Consider the following 19,811-nt stretch of genomic DNA (forward strand, 5'->3'; position numbering starts at 1 on the left):
CGTTTTGTTTGCAAATGCCCGAGTCTGTGCTTCGGTCGCGCGCCTGTTGGTCCAACGCCCTTCGTTTTACTATAATGGAAAACCCAGTTTAACCATCCACGTGGGTCAACAAATCTTTGAGTTTGGCCATTACCATAGGAATTGCTGAACGGCTTCCAAACGTATGTTCAATTAATGTGAATTCTTGGTAAAAAGGCACACCTTAAATGCCTCGTAATAAATTAAAAAAAATGGTGCTAATAACACTTCATTTTCCACTACTTAAATTAAAATAACGTTTAACGCTATTTTTATTGGCGTTTCCATGGATTCCACAAACCCTTCCACGAAATGGTGGAATCTTGCTTGAATTTTTTGTGGAAGACCCCAACTTGAAAGCCATTAGACTTGACATTCCATGATTTTTCCACACTTAAAATAGGTTGGATTCCACCGTAAGACTTGCTCTAAAACCCCACTTCTGTTGGAGATTGTCCCAGCGATACAGCATCCAATTCATTAAATAAGATCTTCTGAAGTCTTCGCAAAGAGAAGACTCGCAGAATAAAACACACGAAGCCAAAATAAAACCCTAATCTCCGATCAATTAACTTCAATATCAGATCACTCCCACACAACAAAACCATGATTCTTTAGAGAAATTGAATTGTATTCACAAGATCAAAGTAATGGATCTTCATTCCAGATCTGTAAGGTATATTACAGTTTGGGTTTTGATTATCACCATCGTTATTAGCTTGTCTGGAAGTCCTGTAACTTCTGAGAATCGACGCCCAAAGAATGTTGAGGTAGCTCTTCGTGCTAAGTGGTCTGGAACTCCATTTCTATTAGAAGCCGGGTATGTTACACTCTTTCATTTCTCTCTTCATAAATTCTTCCTTTGTCTCCTGTTTATAATTCTCTTAGTGTATCATTGAATGGTTGGATTATCCTCGCCCCCTGCATCTGATACTAAGTGACCCTAGTCCGACATTGCATATCATTGAAGAGTCACCCGACTTGAAATGAAATTTTGTACACATCATTCAAGTCGTTCGAAAGTTAATTAAGTTTGAGATAATTCCCCACAGTTTAGGAGCAATATATAAGGACCAACAGAGAGAGTTGCCTCTTGGTAACTATCATGATTAAATTATGCAGGACATGTGGGATTTTAAACCTTAGATCGTCTTAAGTCATCTGAGACTTCCAAAACAATATGGGAGTGACATGTTGAGGTCCGCAGAGAGGGTTTCCTCTTGGTAACCGCTGCAATTAATTCTTTCAAACAACTTGAAATTTTGAACATGAATGTAACATGAGTAGATTCGAAGGTGGTAATTAGGTTGACAATATCAATGTTAGCTGATTCAACAGAGCACATGATTAGATGCACTGAGATATGAAGTTGATAATAAAGTAGAGATGGTAATGACGCTACTTAGGATAGGCGTAAATGATTTGACATTTACCGTAAATGATTTGACATTTACCGTAAATGATTTGACATTTACCGTAAATGATTTGACATTTACTATTAGGGTGATATATATGCAACTGAGAAGGGTATGGATCTTCTGTATTCGGGCAGGAAAGGTATTTTCGATGAGTTTGTTATGGTAAATTTTATTTGCATGCTCATTGTTCAAATTGTTCTAGATTCGCTTATATCTTTTGAACTAAATATACTTTTGTGGGGCATTTGACTCTGTTAGTATCTTCTGCTCGTGTTATTTATGTGCAATCGCCTGTGGTGTTTGACGGTTTAGGTGGGGGAATGTAATAGTCTAACCCTTTGAAAAGATTGTTGAGACTGCTTGATGTCAACCTTTTCACATGTCGTTCAAGTGCTTCTGATGTTTCTCTAAAGCTATCAAGCGTTCACCTCCGATGATTTCTAATTCTGTGTTTTCTTGATAGTGAATTACTTTCTAAAGAATGGAAGGACTTGTTCTGGGAATTCATTGAGGTCTGGCTACGTTCCGAGAATGATTCTGAAACCTCTTCAGCCAAACATTGTGCTAAAAAAATTGCCAAACTTGGACGCTCCCTTCTCAGTGAACCTTTATCATCAATATTTGAGTTTTCTCTGACTCTCCGGTCGTCATCCCCCAGATTAGTGCTTTATCGGCAGTTAGCCGAAGAATCTATATCTTCTTTTCCTCAAGCAGATGAATCCAACTCGAGGCATGTGGCTGCTGACACTCTAGAAGAAGGTGTTGAGAGCTTTGGAAGCAAAGGAGCAGATAACATGCTGATAGGCACGAATCCAGAAGGTCCTAGTGGAAAATGTTGCTGGGTTGATACTGGTGCGGTTCTGTATTCTGATGTTTCCGAATTGCAATTGTGGCTTGACTCGCACACGGGATCGTAAGTTCTGCTCTCTCTTTGTTTCTTTTTCTCATCACTCTGTCTCATTAGGATAACTCGCGTTGAAAATTGCATCCTTATGAAAATTACTCTTCTGTTACCAGGTCTAGAGATTCATTTGAGCCGCCTGAAATTTATGATTTTGATCATGTGCATTTTGATTCCATTACTGAGAGTCCAGTTGCGATTTTGTACGGGGCACTTGGAACAAATTGTTTTAAAGCTTTTCACGTTGTCCTAGCCGAAGCATCTCGAAAGGTCTGTTTGAACCTTCTAGTCAACAATGCATGTGTATTATGGTGTATTTTTTCTGTGGTTAACGTTATTTTAGTGTCTGGCTTTAAAGGTTGAATGGAAAATTAATATAGTTAGATTGAAAGGTTGATGTCATAAACAATGTGTTTACAGTTGTTTGAATCTGACGCCCTGAAGCTCTCTTATGGCGAGTGTTTGCTAGTGTACCTGTATCTTATCAGAATTTGGAATAGTGTCAGCCCTGCAACTCTGCAACTTATCCGCCATATATTTATATTATAATAACACCATTGCTTCTCTAATTTTTTTATTCGCGAAGCGAACTCTCATTGGCTGTTCACGAAGGTTTCTAGCTGTAGTTGCTTAAATGCCAAAGTTGTCTGATCTATTCCTTGAATGATAGTGCATATTTTGCAGCAAATAAATCTAACTGATCTTGTATCAACCGTTTTTGTTTCATTTTATAGTGTTGTTGTATTATCACGAGGTTACAGAATTTAGGGCTCATGCTACACCCCATTGGTTCCCTAGTTACTGTCTTTGTCTTTTATGCATGGCATGGGGTACCGTCTTTGTCTCTTGTATCAGGCACGGGATGCTTATATCCTCTGATTTGTAATGTCCGGATGGTTTGGAATTGTCTTCATTATTAATAACACCTTTCAGATGTCCTCTACTTATTTTTGTTGTTCTGTCTGAAATCTTCACTCCTCATTACCATGTCACCTTTTACTTTGATGCTATTGGTAGGTTGAAACTGAAACTTTAGGCTCTAGGTACTGTTAGGCTCATTTGCTGCTGAAGTAATAGCTTGCATGTTGATATAGTACTCCTAATGTATCCAGGGAAGAGTAAAATACGTTGTCAGGCCTGTATTACCTTCTGGATGTGAAGCAACAACTGGCTCCTGTGGTGCTGTTGGTACAGGGGATGCCCTTAACTTGGGTGGTTATGGTGTAGAACTTGCATTGAAAAATATGGAGTACAAAGCTATGGACGACAGTGCAATAAAGAAAGGTCGGTATCATTATTTTTAGCATCATACAGCTAGTTGCTGAGCGGTCAGCACATTGTAGTTTTATGATGTCGATCTTGTAAATCGATGCAATCTTGCGTCCTGCTAGTATAATCTCAATTGTCTCGATTGGCTGGCTAGGCCAGTTTTCTTTGTAGATCAGATTCAAGGCTTTCAACTAAGAGTTGTTTGTCGTGTCTTCACTACCAGCACTCTATATTTAGTAAAATTGTCCATACTATAATATGACAGATAACATTAGCCTTGTAACCCTGTCGACTTGCTTCTCTTGTTGAATATAATTTCTACCCTCTCTTTATACATGTTCACTCAACTTGGGACTTATTTCAGGTAGGGATTTCAATTGCTAAAATCTGTACATGTAGCCCAGGACACTTTGAGACCCATTTTAGGTGTGTTATGTTTCTTCTTAAGTATTCTAAACCTTTCTTCTAAACCCAAAGCAGACACTGCATTAATCAGATCATACACTTTATTCTGCTCAACAAAATTTTAGAGATTGCCTTTAGTAAACGTTTAAGCAATGAGAGACACTTGCTAACACAGCATTATTTCAAGTACAATTATTTCAACTTTAATATCGTCATTTAAGACAAATATAATTTTTATTTCATCAATGCTTGATATAGTCTTGGTGTACGTCAGTCTATCATGAGATATTGTTTCTATATTCTTAGTGGTCAATATATATCTGCCATTATACTGTCTCTGAATACTTTAACTAGTTTGGTATAGTCAGGCATTAGTTCATTTTCTAAAAGCTCCAGGCGATATTTATTCTGTTTTCTTACGATGCATAAAATTTAGTTGCCACTAACCAGATACCTACCAAGAAGCAACATCTGTACATTTACTTTTTCTTCGTTGTATTGAAAAAGCGTGGGTATGGTACTGCTATGAGATAATTCATACATTCACTCGTTTCGATCTTGTAGTCATATGACAGTAGAAGCCTCCTTTTATGTTATTATCTCTCATGTTTAGAAGCCTTCAGAAAGTTGCTTGTGTTATAATAACTGGACTGTATAAGTCATCTAGACATCTTGCTTTTAGAACTGCAAGACTCGAAAATTGAGTTTTTTATATGGATGTTTTGCCTTTATCTCTGACATATAGTTTCCTATCTCTACCTATGGTTATTAGGGTAGAAATTCAAATCTTTCTGGATCTTGATCATGTATAATTATGTATATTAACATCTCAACATGAGCCAGTTTTAACATTACTTTATCCGTTTTTCAGGTGTTACTCTAGAAGATCCTCAGACTGAAGACCTGTCTCAAGATGTTAGAGGATTCATATTCTCCAAAATATTGGTTTGTATTTTAAAATCTTAATGAAATCCCCGTTTCCTATATATATAGTACCTTTCTTTGTTAAACTTAAAAGAAAGCCCATGTGGTGAAACCTGTGGTATTGGCTAGTACATTAATTTCCCATCATAATGTGGTAATGGATGATAAATATGCCTGCATTTTTACTATATAATGTAGTGAACCCTTTTTCCAATCATATTATGGTTGCTATTCAGGGTTTGTATTACGTAATGATAAAGAGGTGGTCAAACTTGACGGAACCATAGGTTTGTGGGCTTTATTTTCTAGTACTGTGACCTACAAGTGTGTAATACTTTAGCTCCCGGTGAATTGTAAACAAATGTAACTTTGTAGCTGTAGGCTCATCCTGAAGGTGTTGTTCTTTGTTTTCTAGTGATGATACTTTGTTGACACGGAGCCATGGTTTTGATGTATCACCCCTCTTCAAAGTATCCCTGCTGAGATATATTATAATCTTGATCGACTTATTTTGGGGCGTCTTTCTCCATTCCACTGTTCTGTATTGAATGTTTCTTTTTAAAATCTAAATGAAATCCCCCAAATTTCTTATATATATAGTACCTTTCTTTGTTAAACTTAAAAGAAACCCCATGCAGTGAAACCTGTGGTGTTGGCTAGTACATTAATTGCCCATCATAATGTGGTTATGGATGATAAATATGCCTGCATTTTTACTATATAATGTAGTGAACCTTTTTTCCAGTCATATTATGGTTGCTATTCAGGTTTTGTATTACGTAATGATAAAGAGGTGGTCAAACTTGACGGAACCATAGGTTATTTTCTAGTACTGTGACCTTCAAGTGTGTGATAGTATAGCTCCTGGTGAATTGTAAACAAATGTAACTTTGTAGCTGTAGGCTCGTCCTGAAGGTGTTGTTCTTTGTTTTTTACTGATGATACCTTGTCGACATGGAGCCATGGTTTTGATGTATCACCCCTCTTCAAAATATCTCTGCTGAGATATATTATAATCTTGATCGACTTATTTTGGGGTGTCTTTCTCAATTCCAGTGTTCTGTGTTGAATGTTTTTTTTTCTTTTTTCTTGTTACAGCATCTTGTTGTTCGTTGACTTTTTCTGAATACGAATGATAGCTCAAAGTGTTACTATTGCAACTGTAATTTGTGTGCTTTCTTTGAATTTGCAGGAGCGCAAGCCTGAGATGACAGCTGAAATAATGGCATTTAGAGATTATCTTTTATCCTCAACAGTATCGGAAACACTGGATGTTTGGGAATTAAAAGGTGAATTTCATTGTATTTGTCGACTTGTAGTCTTCATATTTTCTCCGCAATTTTTTAATATCCATCCTTTTTACAGATTTAGGGCACCAAACTGCACAGAGGATAGTTCATGCTTCTGATCCTTTGCAGTCGATGCAGGAGATCAACCAAAATTTTCCTACTGTAGTTTCATCCCTGTCACGCATGAAGGTACAGCATCTTCTTAGGCAGGATTTCGTGTCGTAAATGTATGAAGTATTTGTCATAGTTACATGTGTTCTGTTGATGCCACTTAATCTCTTCTTTGCAATGTGCCAGATCAATGAGTCTATTAAGGAGGAAATTCTAGCTAACCAGCGAATGATTCCACCTGGAAAGTCCTTAATGGCTGTGAATGGTGCTTTAATCAATATCGAAGATATTGATCTCTATCTGTAATGTTTCTTGACTCTCTCTCTCTCTCTCTCTCTACACATACACATACACACACGCATAAATATATATATCTGCTACTTTCTATAAAAAAATTTACTCCTGAAACGTGCTGTGAGTGGTCACTCTTTCCTTCATCTTTACTCTCTATCATGAAATTGGCTGTGTTGCAACGGTACGCCTAAAAAAAAAATCAGCCGTATCGATACGTATTTACACGGATACGCGTACTAATACTCCGGATACTTCAAGATACAACTCAGTTAGAAAACTTTGACTAAATATTAGATATCAACAGCTGTCAAGATAAATGATAAATCTCAACACCTTAATATTAGAAAATTCAGATATTTTATTAGATTCTATGAGAAGTTTTAACTATAGTGACAAAATATTAGTTCCAAATCTGTTTACTGATCTTGCTCTAGACTTTCTTCCTTCTTATCCAGGCCTCTTCTCTCTCCAGTGAGGTTAATCATACATATTATAATTTAATCATGCAAACACATATATAATATATTTATGTTAAACTACTGATCAATATTGAGTATGCCGTATCGCCGTATTTTAGTTTTTCAAGTTGGTGTATCATAGTAGCGTATTGGTATCTTGTATCCGATACCGTATCCGTATCGTTGCAACGCAGGAAATTGGGCATAAAGTGTCAGCTCACTTGTCTTGAGCTTGTGGTGTAGCGTTTGAACTTTATCTTCTTGCCCACAACATTGTGAAAAAAAAGAAGAAATTTGGAGAAATTTAAAGTTATTTGAACAGACTGAAAACTCTAGATAATATCTACATATTGGGGTCAGTGTTGTAGCACAAGATTAAATGCTGATAGGATTTCTCGTACCATTGATGTCATATGAACAGACATTTTTGGATCGGCTCTCAACTGTTAGAAGTGGGAGGATTGTCTGATAAGTGAAATCGGCAATTGTCCATGAGGTTGGAGTCTAAACTAGAAGTTGTTAGTTACATTCATGTTCTTTAGGGTATTACTTATGTCTCTCATAAACTAGTTTGTGGATTTGACATTATTATGAACTTTCTCTTCATTAAGACGACGGCTCTTATTTATAACTTCGCAGTGCTCAACCAAGTTTCCAATTATTTCTGTAAATGTTTTCTTAACCTAGCTAGAAATATGTTTTTGGCAAGATCATTGCTCGTTGTTTTGGTTATACCTGAATATTTTATTATCAGTATTTGTTTGTACATAATATATATTCAGCTAGCTAATGAAGGTTCATCATCTCCCACCTAAGGCCCCACCTGATTGGTTCTGCTTAGTATCTTTCGTATTTTATTATTTTATTTTTTAATTTGGGATATCTTATTGCCTCAGGTTGCTTGACATGGTTCATCAGGAAATCTCTTTGGCTGATCAATTTTCAAAACTTAAGGTCAGTAATATTGTTTACTGCTTTACTTGCGAGCTTCATTTTCCAAAGCCTAAACTCCAGTCAATCTTCAGTTTGACTTGGATTTATTTTAGTTATAGATGGCATACCTTTTCTGTTAGCCCATCTTCGCAATTATCCACACATGATTTCTCCAGTATCTTTTATTCAGGTAGTAAAGCAAGTTCTCTTTTTTACCTTAAGGTTTCAGCCTTCCACTCCTTCATGCCTTAATTTTACATCTGTTAATGATTTGGTCATACGGTGACATAATTTTATCTATTTTTCTCCATCCTTATCCCCGAATAAGTCAGTTCTTCTTAATGTCGTGTGCTGTCCTCTTATAGTGTTTTCGGATCATTTCCAGTTCACTAGCATCTGTGTACATGTGATCCTTCCTTCTTAGCCGTTATAGTTGTTAATGCTTCAGGAATGGCCATTTTATATGTGATATCCTTCTTCAGTGTGCCGTTAGTTGCGAGTGCATGAAATGCTCGTGTATAGTTTCTGCAGATAAGTAATTTTTTTTCTTTTTTCTGTTGGACAACATGTAATGGTCCATTTGCCATCCTCAGTATTTTGGCGGGGTCCAGGTTTGCTACAAACAAGATTCTGACTGAAAATATTAGTGGTTGCTTGGTATGTGATGATGTAGTTATCATAGTAGATAGTTTGGTTGGTATGCCAGCGATTAAGAGGGGAGGAAAGTAGGGGGGAAATAGGAGGTTGGGTAAACTTGATTGCTTCTTCGTTGTAATATGTTAGAGAGAGTAAGCCAAAGGCCTTCCTATGAAGTTTTCTTTCTTTGAGTACCAGAATGTCTGGACGATCGACATAACCTTTGCCATGTGGTTCTCAGTTACGAGGAACTTTACCGTAGCCTTTACCATGCTTTATCACCAATGCAGTTTTTATGTCTGATCTTCGCTAATTTATTTTACCTGTTGTTGAGGAGCCAAGTTTCCAAGTTATTAACTCAATAACATTTTCAGATTCCAAGACGGACTATAAAAAAACTTCTGTCAACTTTACCACCTTCTGAAGCGAGTTCATTTCGCGTTGATTTTCGTTCAACCCACGTTCGTTATCTCAACAATCTGGAGGAAGATGATTTGTACAAGCGATGGAGGAGCAACTTAAATGATGTAGGTCCTTACTTTTGTTATATGTGGATTCAGAGCTCATTTATTTCAATCCTTGCTATCATGGTTTGTGCTCAGAACTTGACACTGTTCCTTTTTCTATTGTAGCTTTTGATGCCAGTTTATCCTGGCCAAATGAGATATATCCGCAAAAATTTGTTTCATGCAGTTTATGTTTTTGATCCAGCTTCTGTCTGTGGGCTTGAGGCAAGCTAGTTTCCCTGACTATTTCCAGTTTGTTATTATTGTGTTTCTGCTGAGGTTACTAAGATTTGTTGTTTTCTTTTTTCATTTTGGCATCTTTCAGTCTGTCGACACGATTTTATCAATGTATGAAAATAATTTTCCCATAAGATTTGGTGTCATACTCTACTCAGCAAAGTTGATCAAGAAGATTGAACAGCAAGCTGGTAAACTACCTCTATCCTCTGTAGGGAAGGATGACAGTATGGAGGATATATCCAGCCTGGTAATTTGTTATCTTGAGATTCCTTTTTTTTTTTATATTTGTATTTTTTATTTTGATTTTTCTGAATTACTGTGTTTGTTCATCAGCATAAAGGTGGCAGGGTTTAGAAGTTGTTCACATGTTTGAGCATAAATGAAGTTGTTTACTAGTCTTGAATCACGACTCTCACTTGTTGAATTTGAAATAATGAAAATACATCTTTATTAGTTTTCAAAATCAACAAAATCACAAATCCATGAGTTTCTCCAACGTACCTGGATGAACATGTTTGAAATTATTTTCATGCAGCACCGGGTCAATTTAGGTTTGGCAGTAGCATATTTATTATCTTATTACAAATTACATCGTCAACCAAAAAATAAAGCTGTATGAAAGATGAAATGGTCTTTGTCCATAAGGGTGATAGACGATGCTTCAAAATAAAAGAAGAAGAAAAGGGCGATGGATGAGTGCTCTTTATAACCATAAAAATATCACTCATATATAATCAACTGCCTGCTTCATTTTTCCATTATGTTTCGTTCTGTTTTAATTGGTTGTGTTGGACAAGTAAACTGTGGGTTAATTCTATATCCATGTGCAGATTACACGTCTATTCTTATATATTGAGGAGAATCATGGGCCTCGGCTGGCGTACCAGTTTCTGAGCAATGTGAGTCGGGTGATTTGCACTTTTTCTTATAAGTCTAATCATTCTGGTTTTGGAATTTAGCATAGTGGATCAGCAGGACATTTGAATTAAGGCTCTATTGTGTTTTGTAACTCTGTACATATTTTTGCAGGTAAATAAATTGCGAAGCGAGGAAGATCTTACTGAAGAAACACTTGAGGTGCATCATGTTGAAGGAGCATTTATTGAAACAATATTGTATGTCAAGTACTGGGATCTTCAGTGAAATTCATTTCATCCAAGCATCAGTGCAGATTAATTATTTGCTTACTTAATCTATACTAAACACCGTACGGGTTCTTTGTCATCATGTATTGTGTTATTTTGTTTGGCTTAATGATAGTATCGGTTTTTGCACAGACCAAAGGTAAAATCTCCACCTCAAGATGTATTACTGAAACTTCAGAAGGAGCTGACGTTCAAGGAGAGAGCTGAAGAAAGCTCCCTTTTGGTTTTCAACCTTGGCTTGTTTAAGTTGAAATGTTGCCTCTTGATGAACGGGCTTGTCTCTGAGTCAACTGAGGTATGTAATGGCATTTTTGACAGACATGTTTAGCTACCCGGGGTTGTGACTGATTCATAGTTTTTGCATCATATTACGGTTGCAACTGTAGATGTTGTATGGATATTTCCTGTTTAAGGTTTTCTCGTTAAACCTTTTTTTTTTGTTAAACCTTTGTGGCTTCCTATATATTGACATACTGCTTAGTTCGTTCAACCTTTTTTTTTTGTTGAGATTTTTTGCCGAATACCCAAGATGCTATTAGGTTAATCCGCAAATAGTTATGACTCTTACCTCTAGCACTCCGACTCCATTTTCAAGTATTAAACCCTAGTTAGCCGCACTCCTCAAGAAATGCCTATACAGTACTTTGTATCACCAAAAACCCATTTTATGCCTGGAACGTGTTTTCTTGTGTCCTCTTCTAAAAAGGTGCACATAAGGGGTGTTTGTACAGTTAGATCATCATCGTTACTACAGCTTTTCTGTTGTTGTTTTTTTGCACCATAGATCTTTTCCCAAATGTGTCTTATAAGGGTATCATGTTTTTGTCTACCTTTATTTGTATTTCTCGAATACATGTGACAACTCATCATAATGCTTTTGAAATCCAACTTTGTTTAGGATGCTGTGGTAAATGCTATGAATGATGAGCTACCCAGAATTCAGGAACAAGTTTACTATGGTCATATAAACTCACACACTGATGTTCTGGACCATTTTCTTGCTGAAAATGGCTATCGTCGCTACAATCCACAGGTACATCTGCTTTTCCGTCAAGTACTTGACCCTCCTATCTTGGATTAAGGTAGTCTTGTTTATCTATTAAGCATGTCAACTAGCTAACTCTTCCATTCTTATGTGATGATGTAGATTATTGGTGAGGAGAAGAATCAGAAAAAGTTTAAATCGCTTGCTGCCTCCATTCTTGGAAGTGATTCTGTGCTAAATGATATAAGTTACTTGCACTCTCCTGGAAGTAAGACTTGCTGAAACTTCAGATACTACTACTTACTTGCCATAAGTGCTGTTACTCTGGGTCATTTATTGCGCATGTTTCTCATGGTTCAACATATGTTTCAGCTGTTGATGATGTGAAGCCAGTAACTCATCTCCTTGTTGTCAACCTAACATCGAAAAAAGGGATAAACTTACTCCGCGAAGGAATACATTACCTGGTTATTATTCTTCATTTTCCGATTGCGCCTCTCGTGATATTCCTTATTTTCATGTCTGTTCTTCTATATGTTGTTATCTGAACTGGAAAGGGGTCATGCTAATGCAGATGGGGGGATCCAAAAGAGCCCGTCTCGGGGCATTATTTACCACCGCAGATGTTGCAGGATCACCAACTCCTCTTTTTGTGAACGTTTTCCGCTTCACTGTAGCCAAATTCAGGTTTGTCATGTCTCTCATAATTCTAATTATCGGAGTTTCCTCTCAATGAAATCCATAAATTGGCAGTTTCTGTTCAACATACCTATAAAGCTATTTTCTTATTGGACACAGTTATAAAAAAAATGTGTTGGAGATTTTGGACCAGCTATGTGTACTTTTTGAGAGGGACAATCTGTTTACGGTGGAGAAAGTTATTGAGCTAGCCAAAGCAAATAACTTGCCCGCTGAAGAGTTTGAAGCTTCTCTATCAGATGTTTCCAAAGAATTGGTTAGGAGCCATTTGGATAAGGTATCTTTTTATGCGCTGTACTGTGATTGTAATTTCCCGTTTGAAAAGCTGTACTCATTTTCTTTCTTATGACTTTTCTTTTGAGATAAATAGCTTTAAAGGTGAGCTGGATTCGGGATTGATGTTATGTTCTCTCTGTTACAAAGAGTTTAGTAGTTAATCTATATTTCACATCTCCACTTAGATTCCGGAATCCAATATTAACTGCCTCTTGAAATTTATTGCTCAAGGCCTTAGAATATCACATATAGCATGTGTGGTATAAGTTAATTGAGTTCTCATATTCCATATGCAGGTTTCACAATTTCTATATAGAGAAATGGGGCTCGACTTTGGCGCTACTGGAGTGATCACTAATGGAAGGGTGGGTGTTATATGATTTATATTTGGTTATTGTTAGGTTGGGAAACCTACCGTATGGATTTCGGTGGAGTTGCATTAAATATTTTCATTGTTGCTTACATTTTCTTATTCTATATTACAGATCATGCTTCCTGCCCACGGGAGCACTTTTTCGCGATACGATCTTGATCTTCTAGAATCAGTAGAGTTTGGACAAAGAATAAAACACATAATGGAAGCTGTCGAAGAAACAAAATGGGATGATATGGACCCGGATATGCTTACAAGGTCTGTCAATATCAATGTTGTTTATGTATTAGCATGTAATGCATATATTGTGATAACCTCTTTGTTGTTCTATGAGCTCTGTTGTCATTTCCATTGGATATCTTGCACAATCCTTGCCCTAATTGTACGTTTCTGCCAAACAAATCCTAATCCTCCACTGAAATGATACGGGAACGATTCATGATTGAACTTGATGGAATTCCGAGGATCACTGATACAGTTCTATTGAAAAATCTAGTGAGCAAAACATGTCTTCAATTGAAAGAGAAACCACTCAGTTTACAAGCGGATAGGCCAGACCTTTCTTTGCAGCTGTGTTACAACGACACGGACACGGTGTTGGTGTCTTGTATCCAATACGCTACTTTGACACGACAACTTAAAAAACTAAAATACGTGGACATGGCACAGACAACATAAATATCAATGAATTTAGCAGTTTGACATGGATATATAACTATATAAGGTAGTGAATTTGCAAGATAAGGCATTACATAAACTTCACTAGAGAGAAGAAATTGCGATAAGAAGGGAGAAAGTCTAGAGCAAGATCAGTGGACAGATTTGGAACTAATTTTTCAAAGTTTTCTAACTGAGTTGTATCTTGAAGTATTGGGAGTATTAGTACGCGTGTCCGCGTAAATACGTATTGACACGGCTGAATATTTCTTTTAGGCGTGTCCTTGTAACACAGCTTTGCAGTAAAGCCAATGAACAATGAAGGGTCAGCAGTAAGTGTTTTTGTTGATCTTGGTTGAAAAGCTGCTCCAGTCTTAGGAATTTCAGTTACACTAGATGCTGATGCCAGAAGGAGATAATGATGGTGTATGGTTTTTGGGTGGCCTTACATATTCCTTCTGGAGTTTGGTTGACTGAAAAATTGTTTGTATGGTGCCTAGTTTGGTTGCCATTATGTGACAAACGTTGTCATTGTCAAAACTGTGTTTCTTGTTTCCACTCCTTTTCTCTCTGTTAGTTTCTTGGAACTGCTTTCATCTGATTTGCTTCAGTTTATTTATCTATTTAAGCTTGTGTATTTTGCTTTCATTATTATCTTATGAGTTTACTCATCATACTGTGTTTATAAACTTTATATGATATTAAGGTGGAAGTTTTTAACTTCTAATTTAACTGGTACCTGCAGCAAATTCCTTAGCGACCTTATCATGTTTGTTTCTTCTTCAATGGCTATGCGGGAGCGGAGTTCTGAAAGTGCTCGTTTTGAAGTTCTGAATGCCAAATACAGGTACCCTATTTCTTTAAAGTTTAAAGATATATAGTCACCGACTCCTGATAATATTATGTCGTAAAAATTTAAGATATCTCAAATCCTTTAGTTTGTCTGAGTTTCATCTTAGGTCCTTTATATTCTATTATGACGTTTATTAGGTATAAGCTATTCAGATTACCTTAATTATGTTAAAAGTTAATAGTTTTGTAGGTATTCTTTAGAAGGTACCTTTTCCGATTTGCATCCCCTAGAGCATGCCTTTAAAGATTGTTTGAACAATGTATCATTTTGTAAACACATTTTATGTAACTAGTTGACTAAGCAATGAGAAACCTCTTTGTGATTTAGCTAGGGAATACTGTCGATCCTGTTACAAGATGATTTTTATTTATGCAGTGTTGTTAGTCACCTTGTAGTCGTGGTTGAATAAAATTTTGAATTTTCATTTTGCAACCCTCTTTAGGCATACATCTTTAAAAGTTACATTTTTTTTTTAATATGATACCTGTTGAGTTGAGTTTTTTCTTTTGCTTGTTATTTCACTGACAGATAAGTTATAACAGTCTATATTGTTTAAAATTTTCGCCTCTATTGTCAACTCTGATATTCATTTTTTGTTTTATAGTGCTGTTGTTTTTGACAATGATGACGCTAGTATTCATATTGATGCGGTCATTGACCCATTAAGTCCATTGGGTCAAAAGCTTGCTCCACTCCTTCGTTTACTTTCCAAGTTCGTTCAACCAAGCATGAGGATTGTGCTTAATCCAATGGTGAGTAGTAGAAGGCTCTTAAAAGTACTTTGTTTCCTGCAAACAAGACATTAAACTTCTCACATAAGCATAAAGCAAAAGTTGAATGCTACCAGTTTTAAATATCTATCTATCTGTATATATATTAGTGTCTTCAATTTTCTTCACAACTCATCATATCACTTTTATCTAACTTACATTCATGTTCTCGTCTATGGCAGAGTTCCCTAGTTGACATTCCTCTGAAGAATTATTACAGATTTGTATTGCCAACAATGGTATTGTGAATGCCTTTCAACAACTTTGCATTTTCATACAAGTTTAATGTTCTCTGTGTGTATTATCCTAATTGTTACATTTGTTTATAGGATGACTTTAGCAGTTCTGACTTTGCAATTAATGGTCCTAAAGCATTCTTTGCAAATATGCCGTTGTCCAAAACCCTGACAATGAATCTTGATGTTCCCGAGCCATGGCTTGTGCAGCCTGTTATTGCCGTGTATGTTTCTACCAAAACATAAGTAGTAAAATTGTTTGCTTTAAATTTCCTTATTTTTCTCTTCCCAATACAACTAAGGCATGAAATATTAATCCTTTTATCTGTTCATCATGTTTCAGATATGATTTGGATAATATTGTGCTCGAGAACCTAGGTGATACAAGGACATTACAAGCCGTCTATGAACTTGAATCGCTTGTTCTTACTGGTAATTCTTAACTAGTGCAGGTTTTCACTAAATTTTTGTCCACTGGCTCCCTGAAGGTTTTGCATTGTTGAGGAATGATCTCCAGTTATTGTGTGTGTAATTATAATATGTTTCTTATGGATAAACATTTCATGACCAGGTCATTGTTCTGAAAAAGACCATGAAGCACCTCGAGGTCTTCAGTTGATTCTTGGAACTAAGAGCAGGGCCCACTTGGTTGATACGCTTGTCATGGCCAATTTAGGATACTTTCAAATGAAAGCCTCTCCTGGGGTTTGGTACCTGCAACTTGCGCCTGGTAGAAGCTCTGACCTATATGTACTTAAGGAACACGAAGATGGAGATGAAGTCCTACCATTCAGAAAGCAGATAACCATAGATGATTTGCGGGGTAAACTAGTGCACTTGGAAGTAGTGAAGAAAAAGGGTAGGGAGCATGATCAGTTATTATCTTCATCTGATGATGCTAACAACTTGGACGAAAGGAAGGTTAGGTTTTGTATATACTTGCGCATGTACTTTTCTCTGTAAGAAATTGTCCAAGTCGTTGGATGTGTGAAGTATATAATTGTAAGCTGGTTTTCAAGGAGAGTTGTGTCCACAGGTTTCAACGTTGTGTCAGACCAGGTATTTAGTGAACGGTCATTTGTTGGGTTTAGTTCTGTTTTTTTTTGGCCCAAGTAAGAAGTTGTTTGCGTGTAGGCCTAGCTTTGCAAATGATAGTGTTAAAAAAGTCCCGCATCACCTAGATTCTCTGACAATCATGCCCTGTAAGTTAGTTTCTAGGAGAGACTGGTCCATGAGTTACAGTATTCTTCTCTCTTTTTTTTTTCTTTTTTTTTTGTATATACCTTTGAATCTATCTTCTCTGTTAATCTTTTACAGGGGAACTCCAAAAGCTGGAATACAAATTTGCTGAAATGGGCATCTGGATTGATTGGTGGGAGTGAACATGAAAAGAGGAAAGGAGGTTCTGTGGTAATTATCTACTTCTCCTGTAAAATAAATTGATTTCAGTCTCCGTAAAATCTGCAAAAGAAATTGTTGATCTTAAGATCAAAATCAAACTGGGATGGAAGCCCAATTATTATCTGTTTAATTTTAAAGAATGGGCCAACATTTGAACTACAAATGCACCTTTTGAACCACAAATCGGATTTTGACATTATATAGGTTAATTGTACCATCAAAACCATGAAAGACTGCAAGGCTTGCGCTGTGGTTTCAAAGTCTGTGTACATTGCAAACAGTGAAAGCCTTGTAGTGGAGAGTAAATGAAGGCCGCTAGGCAGAAACAACGCTGCATTCCTTGTGCGTTTTAGGATATTTCTAAAACTAATGTTACTACCGATATAAAAATATTTTGGTCCATAATGTGTTGAGGTCCAACTTATATCTATTTTTAGCAGAGTGTATCCTTCTTCTTGTCACTACGTCATTGTAACACCACATACAGCTGAAGTGAGGTTTCTTTAGAGGTCAGTTCTCAATTCTGATTAAGAGAAAGCAGGGATTGCATGTATGCTAGACGGAGAGAAGTAAGAATGATAAGTAAATGTTTAGAATAATTAGTATAAATGCAAACCAGATTCATATAGAACGATTGTGCAAAAGGTGGGCAATAGTAGAGAAGAAGAAAACGTAGACTGCTAATTTGGTTTGTTATTTTCTGTTCTGCTGAATTTATTGGCTTAATACTTGCTACCCATTTCCTTCAGGAGCGAAAGGATGGGAGACATGGCAAGACCATTAACATATTTTCAGTTGCTTCTGGGCACTTGTAAGTTTCTCTCTCTCGTATCTGAACCGAGATATAATATTCAGTTCTATCAAACAATTTTATAACTATATATCTGTTTTTGTAGGTATGAACGGTTCCTTAAAATCATGATTTTGAGTGTTCTTAAGAATACTCATAGGCCAGTGAAGTTCTGGTTTATCAAGAATTATCTTTCTCCTCAGTTTAAGGTTTTACTCAAAACTATACTTGAAAGAGAATCCAATTAAAACTTTCTTTTAAATGGATTTAAAAAGTGCATAAAATCTATAACGAGCACTTGTTTTCTTGTTTCATTATTTTGTGTAGAATATTATACCACATATGGCACGAGACTATGGATTCGAGTACGAGTTAATCACGTACAAGTGGCCGACATGGCTACATAAACAGAAGGAAAAGCAAAGAATTATTTGGGCATATAAAATTTTGTTCCTTGATGTTATTTTTCCACTTTCGTTGGAAAAGGTCAGTTGATTTCCTGACTTAGTACATTTTATATAATACGACAATGTTTTTTCCTTTCCTGATCTGTCTTTCACAGATGTGATTCTGACAATGTTGATGCATGCTATGCAGGTTATATTCGTTGATGCCGATCAAATTGTCAGGGCAGACATGGGAGAGCTGTATGACATGGATATGAAAGGAAAACCTTATGCCTATACACCCTTCTGTGATAACAATAAGGATATGGATGGTTTTCGGTTTTGGAGACAAGTAATTTCCTCCTTAACTACATGAATACTATCCAAAACTGTACTTTTTATGCTGATTAAAACACTGAGCTTACATTTTTTTTTAATGTTATGTGTAGGGATTCTGGAAGGAGCATTTGCGAGGAAGGCCATATCATATAAGGTAGCTACCGACATACTTTAGGGTTTGTGACATATTTTAGGATTTGTGAAGTCTCTCTGCAAAGCAGTCTGTTTCTTACGTGCGTGATTCTTTCTGTAGCGCGTTATATGTGGTGGATTTGTTAAAGTTCCGACAAACTGCAGCAGGAGACAATCTGAGGGTTTTTTATGAGACTCTCAGCAAGGACCCAAACAGTTTATCTAATCTTGATCAGGTGAGCATAACAAAGTTGCTATCAAATTGGTACAGTTTCTTTAAATTAGGCATTTTGGACAATGATCTCAAATTCGTAATGAGTTGTTAATTTGCCTAGTCTAAGTGTCTTTGTACGTTACATATTGATAATGTCAATTTATTACCTAGTTAGTAGGACTGAGAATTTCTTTTCATGTTTCCAGGATCTTCCGAACTATGCGCAGCATACAGTACCGATATTTTCTCTCCCACAGGAATGGTTGTGGTGTGAATCGTGGTGTGGAAATTCCACAAAAGCAAGGGCAAAGACCATTGATCTCTGTAACAATCCCATGACAAAGGAGCCTAAGCTTCAGGTATTTCTGAGTTGTGGAACTTCATATTTGGACTTCTTATTGGATTCTGGTTCAAGTTCATATGTTTCAAATTGCTTGATTTATTCTAGGCTAGACGGCACATATCTAACTCCAAAATCCATTACTCTTCTTGTCCTGAGCAGGGAGCCAAAAGAATTGTTACTGAGTGGCCGGACCTTGATTTAGAAGCACGTCGATTCACTGCTAGAATTACTGGTGAGGAAATAGATGACGCAAAAGAGACTATTACAACTTCAACTCAGGCAAAGAGTGAAGCAAGCTCTATTGTAGAAGAAGATAAAGAATCCAAGTCAGAGTTGTAACAAAATTTCATGTGATCATCAGTACTTATTTTTTTGAGATCACCAGAAATTTAGCAATATTGGAATGTCAGATTATTCCATGGCCGTGTCTCCCCTGCCTTATAAATTTAAGATTTAGGTTAGCTTCTCATTACACACCTGCAAAGATAAAATTGCAAGTGGTACCCATGTGATATCCAGTAGCCAATACAAGTAAGAGGTTAAAGCAAAGCCTCTCAGGATAGTCAGATTAGTCAAGTACGGAAGAAGTTTTGCAGCTAATTTATGTTATGCTCCTGGGATAAATTTCAACAGTGGTATATTGTTACCAAATGTAATCTATACAATGATGAAAGAGAGATTTTGTCGATGATTTCTTATTTTCCCGAGTTCAACTAACCCATTTATCACCGTCTGTTGGGTGGATGAAGCTTGTAAATGATTTTTGACAAGCTCTTGAAACCGTTGTCTTGAACTGAAAACTTTCAGATA

The 19,811-nt window shown here is 36.5% G+C and overlaps 1 protein-coding gene across 1 annotated transcript; it reads left to right on the top strand.

Annotated features, from left to right (window-relative positions):
* Window positions 1-472: 472 nt before the first annotated feature.
* On the top strand, window positions 473-19,701 carry LOC113356597 (UDP-glucose:glycoprotein glucosyltransferase-like). The gene is made up of 37 exons (XM_026599769.1): window positions 473-838; window positions 1,900-2,349; window positions 2,454-2,607; window positions 3,450-3,621; window positions 4,883-4,956; window positions 6,128-6,224; window positions 6,301-6,413; window positions 6,522-6,637; window positions 7,984-8,041; window positions 9,031-9,183; window positions 9,289-9,387; window positions 9,488-9,649; window positions 10,233-10,301; window positions 10,432-10,517; window positions 10,680-10,842; window positions 11,446-11,580; window positions 11,695-11,800; window positions 11,905-11,999; window positions 12,107-12,219; window positions 12,331-12,508; window positions 12,804-12,872; window positions 12,993-13,138; window positions 14,283-14,384; window positions 14,995-15,142; window positions 15,343-15,399; window positions 15,490-15,620; window positions 15,740-15,828; window positions 15,968-16,317; window positions 16,714-16,806; window positions 17,547-17,608; window positions 17,694-17,796; window positions 17,915-18,073; window positions 18,185-18,325; window positions 18,423-18,466; window positions 18,566-18,680; window positions 18,865-19,017; window positions 19,161-19,701. Exons 1-37 carry the CDS (start codon window positions 669-671, stop codon window positions 19,338-19,340), a joined length of 4,905 nt encoding a protein of 1,634 aa, XP_026455554.1. The 5' UTR covers window positions 473-668; the 3' UTR covers window positions 19,341-19,701.
* The last annotated feature ends 110 nt before the right edge of the window (window positions 19,702-19,811 follow it).

Source organism: Papaver somniferum, chromosome 3 (genome assembly GCF_003573695.1).
Source record: "Papaver somniferum cultivar HN1 chromosome 3, ASM357369v1, whole genome shotgun sequence".
NCBI lineage: Eukaryota > Viridiplantae > Streptophyta > Magnoliopsida > Ranunculales > Papaveraceae > Papaver > Papaver somniferum.

Excerpts from the sequence above, each read along its gene's own strand:
- LOC113356597 (XM_026599769.1), top strand. The coding sequence starts at position 669 with ATGGATCTTCATTCCAGATCTGTAAGGTATATTACAGTTTGGGTTTTG. Across the intron at positions 12,220-12,330 it reads TTCACTGTAGCCAAATTCAG|TTATAAAAAAAATGTGTTGG; the intron begins GTTTGTCATGTC and ends TATTGGACACAG. Across the intron at positions 18,326-18,422 it reads GTTTTCGGTTTTGGAGACAA|GGATTCTGGAAGGAGCATTT; the intron begins GTAATTTCCTCC and ends TGTTATGTGTAG.